General features: G+C 38.5%; 1 protein-coding gene across 1 annotated transcript; it reads right to left on the minus strand.

The window, feature by feature from the left end:
* Positions 1–2: 2 nt before the first annotated feature.
* LOC121951211 (CCN family member 5-like) lies at positions 3–7,661 on the minus strand. The gene is made up of 4 exons (XM_088072266.1): positions 7,371–7,661; positions 2,937–3,153; positions 884–1,132; positions 3–43 (listed from the first exon to the last, which is right to left on the minus strand). Exons 1-4 carry the CDS (start codon positions 7,425–7,427, stop codon positions 3–5), a joined length of 564 nt encoding a protein of 187 aa, XP_087928392.1. The 5' UTR covers positions 7,428–7,661.
* Between the last annotated feature and the right edge of the window lie 416 nt (positions 7,662–8,077).

An 8,077-nucleotide genomic window follows, 5' to 3' on the forward strand; every position in this document is an offset into this window, starting at 1 on the left:
GTTTATTTCACCACCAGTAGCTTGTCCAGACTTTTTTTCTTTACTGGGGTGGCCCAAGAGTGGACTGACTTATGCAGGAGTGGCATGAAATACGAGTGCTGCTGCGGGCTCACTCGTCGTCATAGCTTCAAATTATGATTTTTGTCTCCACTACCCATAACTACTTTAGTTACAAACATTGCAGTGCCTACACTCCTGTTTATAGTTCGGTTAAAAAGCTAAAGAGACTGACCAACCACAAAGCAACAGAGTAGGCGGCTTTCCAATAAGCCTCAAATTACACAAATTCAAATTACAAATGTAAAATATGCCTAATGGAAACACAGCAGCAAAAACAAGTTTTTATGCTTGCATGAGGTGTTATTTCAGGTGATTGGAAAAGGCCATATTTGGCAAAACTGCAATGGAAACACTTTTTTGGCTTTTCTAGGTCACATGATACTTTTGCTATGTGCTTGTCAGTAGGAACTGCTTCCGTCATGATGCAGCAGGAGCTACAAGAGCTGTTATTGCATCACATAACTCTTCAAAAGTTGAGTGGATCATCCAGAAGTTTGGAATCCACAATTCCTCTGTGAAATCATGGACTATCAGCTCCCAGAAATCCCTCATATATGGCTGCTCCCAAGGGACTCGCCTTTCCATTATGGCTCCATAACACACCTACATGGCCTTTGACTGGAAATAATGATAGCTAGTGCGGTGGCTGCAGTAGAAATAAAGCTGCTGATGTTTTGAACATCCTTCGCGGTGCTTCTTGGAATGTGCCCAATGAAGCCAAAATCAAACACCAGCTTTAAGTTATCACTCTGATAATGTAACCTCTTTTGAAATGTGTCTCCAGCCATCTTTGTTTGGTCTTGTCGATCATTAACCCCGTTACCTCCTGATGGATTTGAGGAGATGCTGTTGTCCAGGCTGTCACACACCCACTCTTTGCAGCAGCGCCCAGGGAGTCGCACCAGCTGAGGGCTGGGGCACTGATCAGAGGGCCTCTGCAGATCATCGGTGCACAGGGGCACGCACGTCACGCCTCCCCCCAGGCAGTGGCAGAGCTGGGCACAGGAAGGTTGAAAGACCTGTCCTTCTTCAATCCGCCTGCCATTCATCTCACAGCCCAGCTCGTTCCGACCTGAGCGCAGCACGGGGAGGAGGAGAGGAGGGAACGTGATTTGTGGGGAAAGTACCATGCTCAGTACTTTCCTTCTGTGCCAAGCATGAGGTGAGTCATGTGCAACATGTGCTGACAAATTACTTGGAAAGGAAATTTACTAGGAAACATGTTACTGTCATTACTATGAAAGAGTTAGTGAGAAATTCTCGATATGCAGCACTATAGTTGGGAAATGGAGTCACTGCTCTTTTTAATTTATGAACTACAAACACCTGTCACCTGTTCAAAAATGCTTTCCACTAAACAGCATGCAGGGAAAATAATTTCATAAAGGACCTAATTACATCCCAGCTAGCAGCATTTGTTTCAAAAAATGTTCTAAAAACAGTACAATATAATGTTTCAGTAATATTTTCAACTACAAGTTGTTTTTTTAGTTCCCAGAATGTTCTTAATGCTAGGGTAACATTCTCTATAAACATATACAAAATGTTAAAAACGGTTTTATATCACATTACTGGAACATTTAATAAAAAAATGTCTTGTAATCTCAAGCCCCAACATTCTGAAAACTTTTTCTGAATGTTGCTTTAAAAATGTTCTTCCCCTGTTGTCATGTAACATTGGGAGGACATTTTATAAACGACCATTCTGTGATTTGTCCCTTCTCAACATCACCAAAACGTCCTCAGAATGTTGCAGTTAAAATGTCACCTTTTAGTCAGCGTTCCTTATAGAACTATTATTTGAAAGGATAAACATCCTTAGAACATTCTTTGAACATTAGATTAAAATTTTCGAATGTGTAGTATTTAAATTTAAGTGGCCTGAGTATTTCTTTGAGACTGACATAAATGTTTTGCATGGGCCTTCTTTATTGTCTTTTTGTTTTTGCTCATTGCACTTGGTCATAAAGCTTGTTTGCTTTGTTTTGTTTTGTTTCTTTTTTTTTTTTACGTTTGAAATAGATTCATTCATTCACACAACCTTTAAAGACATTCAATCTACTGTCATGTTAGGCTCAGAAAAGCAACAAATTCACACATTTATGAACCTTGAACCATCGAATGTTTGGAATTTTTGCTTGAAAAATGATTCAAAGGAATACTTTACGAACGCAATGATCATTTGTATATCAATTTCTCACCCGGTGTAACACTGAATTTGTGAAGAAAAAGTTTCGCTCCCATACCTCAATGATGAATGAAGAATCCAGAAACAGAAAACCCTTAATGGGTTGAAGTCATGGGGTATGGAGGAGTGAAACTGACAAAATCAAAAATACATAAATAAATATGTCAATAAAAAAATGAAAACGGCAAAAATGACAATATTTATTTAATTTCCCATTTTATTTTACATTTTATTTATCAATTCATTCATTTTCACATTTAATATTCCATTTTCATATTGATTTGCTTATTTATTCATGTATTATTTTCATATTTACATATTAGGAATGTCTGGGATGATTTGGGTTCCCAGAGGCTTTAAATGTGGCCCCCATTTACTGCAATTCATCCAGAATTCATCCAATTCAACCTTTTCCTGTCTGGATTTCACTGTTGAGACATGAAAGAAAAATGTTTTCTATAGGAATAAGGGGTGAGGAATTGATGTACAAATAATGATTTGGTGGTTGAAATATCCCTTTAAATGATTGATAAAAACACATGAGAGATAAAAACAGATGCTGTAGTAGTAATGATGATGAATGTTGTTATATAGTAGTGGCATATCAGTTGCAGTTTTATCAGTATCAGTGCTTGCATCTTTAATCCAAATTAATCTGTTTCAGCTTCAGTGTGTGTTGTGTTCGCACCGACACACTGTCCCGGCCCTCCAGGGAAGCTGGCGCTGTAGTCACACTGCAGCCCTCGCTGGGTGTCACAGGGCAGCCGCTCCGTGCAGGCCTCGCCCTCCTGACGAGCACAAACCTGGCAGCACCCACAACTGTCAAACATCAGAGGAACACCAACAAGGCAGCGCGGCACAGTGGGCGGGCACTGGCATGGCCCAGTGCACAGCTGGCACCACACCTAAAGTGAGAGTAACAAGGTACAGCTGCTGTTTATACTGTTGCACAGTATATTGTTGTGGTTTTTGTTTAATGTAACTAGTATCTGGCTCTATTGATATTAAAATAACTCTTGACTTACTAAAGCATGTTATGTAACAGTAATCCGGACAGTGGACAGTCTTAACTAGAACTACTGAAGATAAAGCTTTACTATTTACTACCTAGGACATTGTTTCCAGGAAAAAAATATATATGTATGCACACACACACACACACACACACACACACACACACACACACACATATATATATATATATATATATTGCTGCTGACATCTTTAAGTGTCATATTTTCCATTCATTTTGTGGGGGTGAACCTGCCCTTTAACCCTTTGAAACCTGAGCAAATTGGCTTGATTTCTGTCAAAAGTATGAGAGGAACTAATACACAATGAAAAAAAAGGGCAAGAAAATTACTGTGAAACCATTAAAACAAAACAAAACTTACACTAACTAACTAAACTTAAAAAAAGAAAAGAAAAAGACAGTTAAAAAAAACAAACAAACAAGGAAATGACATGGAAAAGGTGCCTAAAAATGTATAATTCTGTAATGTAATTTTAATAAATATAGTATTTCCCTAGCTTATTCCCCCTGACATTTTCCCATAACTAAAAAAACAAACTATTTTCTAAACCTGTTTATTTCTTAGATTTGTGAAACATTTCATATCAAGTTGCTTGTCTTTTTTTCTCCTCGTTTTTGAAAGAAACCACACCAGTTTGTTTTCGATTTCTTCTTTCGTCTCTCGTTTCCTGCCTCCTGTCTTTTTGACAGAATTCAAGGCAATTCTCTAAGGTTTCAGAGGGTTCATTGAAATATAAATCTTGAATACTTTTGCACGTTTCAGAGCCTTGCCTCACACTGGCTGGGAGAGGTCAGCATAGGTCAACTTGAAGCAGGCTTTTGTTCATTTTAGTATATATTGAAGTAAGCAAAAGTACACGTAACCTCTACTTCAGTCATTTTTGTACTGCTAAACCTCTGAACTTGGCTTCCTGTTGTTTGAACAATGTGTTCAGGATGTGGGGGTGCAGTTTTACTTTTCACCACATAGAACACACATGAAGAGGCCCTGTGTATTATGCCAAGTGATTTTAATTCAGGTAAAGCTGATACACAGTAGACATGCAATGGCAACCACCACTGCAGAGAAGTCAGAATAAAAAGAAAAGTGTGTGTGTGTGTGTGTGTGTGTGTGCGTGTGCGTGCAGTAGTTTAGGGTAAGTGTCTGCACAATGTAATGTTGATCTTTTGTAAAACCCAGTGTGAGTCATCTCTATTACTATGCAGCTCTATACACAAGTTCATACATGTGACAGTAGGTTGTTATTTGTCAGGTCATGTGTATCCAAAAATATCATATCCACTTACACACTAGTGCTTTAACTACTATGTAATTGGAAGGGAACAGAAAGCTGTTGCACGACACTTTCCAGTGAGGCTGCAGTCAGCTCTCACTTTCATTGATCACAGAGTTTTGCTTAGTGCAGATGTTCAGGCTACAGACTACAGGAGGGACACTATTATGCAAGAATGATGATATCAGATATTTCCAGTATATCAGTTTAACCTTCATGATGAGAAACCACTGACAGGCATTGTTAAACAATCTGCGGGATCTCTGCTTCTGCATTCTCTGAGCTGACTACATGAGCAACTTCTCACCTTTTTATGGGGAGGGAAGCTTTCATTTATCAACTACCACTGAGAAAAGATTAGTCACATCCTTCCAAGTATTCTTATATAACCAAAAGCACCCCCATCCCCAATATATATGCACCATATTAATAAAATAATATGAATTAAAAAAAGTCTGTGCTACAAGAGGCAACGGCACACACTGGCCAAATGAATCATTAGCAAACTTAACAAATTGTCATTGTCATTGTTACCACTGTTTCTAGTAGCCCATTTCACTTTAGCACTCCAGGTTCCCTCGTCTCAAAGTCAACAGGATTTTTTGAATTTCTTTTTTGGTTAGGAGACTGAACAGTACCAGTGCCCCAGGGATGTCATTTTTCTGTAGGCCAACCTGCAAACTAACGTCACCCTGGTTCCCTCGTGAAAAAGCCTATGGGATTTTTCCATTGGATTTTGGATCATTGCATAAAAAAGCTCTGTGGTAAACAAACATTTATGATACTAACACGTTCTATTCAGCAAGATAATCTCCCCAAATGGACAAGACTTTCAGGATTTTTTTAAGCCTAAATGTAATGGCAAGGAGTAAAACGCTATTGCTAGGCTAAAAAGAGCTATACTACAGTCGCATTGCCACCGCTGTGAGAATGTAAAGCTGTGTTCGGCACAGCTTTATGTTCTGAATAGTCTCATTTAGCCACTTGTTAGCAACTGTCTTTTTTAAAACACATAAGTCCTTCAAAATTCACAGTAGGGTATTTACTGACGTATGTTATGTCGTAGTAGAACAAAACGTGAGTATCTCTTTGTCTGTGCTGACCACAGATAAATTTTCTCTGATCTTTCAAAAAACCCATTGACTTTGAGACAAGGGAACCAGAGTGGCTAAAATGCTAATGGATTTCCATGGTTTTAGGACTCATTACTCATTACAGTTCTCTTGAAGGTCTGTGGTTAACACATAAACTGTATATAAAGATGGATGACACGCCCCCACTTACTATGCTTAAGTGAAGCTAAAATATCCTGGATAAGGCTGCTGCCATCTTGTGCTGGTGATGTAATTCGGAGCCGGAGTCTACGCAGTAGCGATATCCGTGGTGGAAGAGTTCCCACAAAAACACGCGTCCGACCAATTGCGAGCAGCCCCATTGAAACGAGCACATGGATTGGCTGTCACAGCTGTCAATCATGGCAGAGAACCCCCTTTTTGTAGAATTGAATAACTCATTAAAACTTATCATGAAAACAAACAAACAAACATCAGGGTATTGAGAACTACCTTCATTGACAAAAAACATCTTTGGGAAAAATGTATTTTGTGTGTACTTTGTGTAATTTTTTACATTGGCCGATTCACTAACATGGAGGGGCAGGCTTAATGACCTATACAGCAGACAGACACCAGGGGGCGATCCAGATTGAAAAGCTAGACTTTGGGGGAGCTGTCATGTTGTCCATCTTTATACACAGTGTATAGGTTAACACAAGCACAACACAAGACTTTCACATTTTGTTCTACGACAGAAAATACATCAGTAAATACTCCACTGTAAATTACAAAGCCTTTATTTAAAAAGGCAGTTGCTAAATGTGGTGTAGTTTGTTTATAGCCTAATGTTAGCTTTTTACTTCTAATTATGGCATTTATAGGCCTCATAAATCATAAACAATCAAGTGGTGTTCATTTGTGAAGATTATCTTGCTAAACCAAACTTGCAAGTATCATACGCTTTTGTTTACCATGGAGCTTCCAGTGGCAAAATCAAAACCAGGGCAATGCTAACCCCTGCATAAGCCTACAGAAAAACATCATCCCTGGAACACTCTTTTACTGCAGTTCTGTGTGTGATTTGTCTAAGTGGTGTTGCCCGGCCCATTCTCACTCCGAACTCAGAGTGCAGCTCTGCCAGTGCTTTCGGTGTACAAGCAGGATGCCAAAAGCCACCCTCCATATAAAAAAAACAACAACCCCAAAACAAACAAGGTTATGACCTGAAAACAATTGCCAGAATAATATATGGTAAATCTATTTCTGATTTCTAATTAAATATAGATTTAGTTCTCTTTGCATTTTTTTTCCTTTTTTCCAATTTTCTAATAAATTTCTCTCACTTTTATCAAGTCATTTTCTTGTCACCATTTACTAATTTCTAGAAATTTGCAGAAAGTTGCTCATTAGGCTTTTTTTCCCCAGTTTTCAAAAGAAATCTAAACAGTTTGCTAAAGAAAAATGATGTCGATTTCGGTTTCAGAGTGTTGCTCTGAGTCTTCTCAGTGTGATGACTGAATGGCATTCCTTTGCTTTGTCTTGCTGCCTCCAACAATGAAAATCTGTCATTATGAAAACAACTGGGGCATCCTCTACCCAACTATTACCCACCACACTTCACCCCGTCACTGTCACACATTCCGTAACATTATCTTCATCACTAATGCAACCTTACAGAAAGGTTACCTCTGTGACTAAGAAGATGACCTTTCAGTGTGCTAAGAGGACATAAATATGTGTCTCATTTCGGCAGGTCTCACCTGGGTGATGATGCACAGCAGCAGAGAGCAAAGCAGCTGGGTGTCTCTTCTGTCCATCTTCCTCACCTCTGCCTTCTGTGCTCCTTCTCTAGTCCCGTCTCCCTCCCTTCTTCTTCTTCTTGTTCTTCTTGTTCTTCTTGTTCTTCTGGTTCTTCTTCTTCTTCTTCTTCTTCTTCTCCTCCCCCTGTGAAGGTGTGGATGTATTTATTAAAGCTGCCGACCTCCATTGATTTATATAGTCTAGGTTCTGATGTCACAGGCAGTGGAGTGCAAAGTAAATAATTACTGGAAAGGAGTAAAAAGTCACAGGTCCATCTCCTCATCTCTGCAGCAAAGCTTTTCCACTGCCAGCCTGCGCTCTGGAGCATCTCTACCTGCAGGAGTTAGCCAGCAGATTTTGAATACTGATATGGACAGCAATTTCCTTTTTAACCCTTTATCAGTCACACTAAGAAATGACTTTAAAAAATTATACAACATTATAAACCATCGAATATGTTAACAAAATACATCAATTTCTTAAGAAAAAAAAAAGAAATTCCCAGTATAATGTATTGTAAAAAGTGTAAAAGTCAATGTAATATCATAGAAATCTGAAAATATAAGTAAATTGATGCAATAAATATATAAAAAAAAATAAAATAAATAGATACAAATAAAAATATATCTAGTAAAATGGTCTGTATAAGATGTATGATTAACAAAAA

The sequence above is a fragment of the Plectropomus leopardus genome, chromosome 2 (assembly GCF_026936395.1).
Source record: "Plectropomus leopardus strain MGB_pleo_1.0 chromosome 2, ASM2693639v1, whole genome shotgun sequence".
Taxonomy (NCBI): Eukaryota; Metazoa; Chordata; class Actinopteri; order Perciformes; family Serranidae; genus Plectropomus; species Plectropomus leopardus.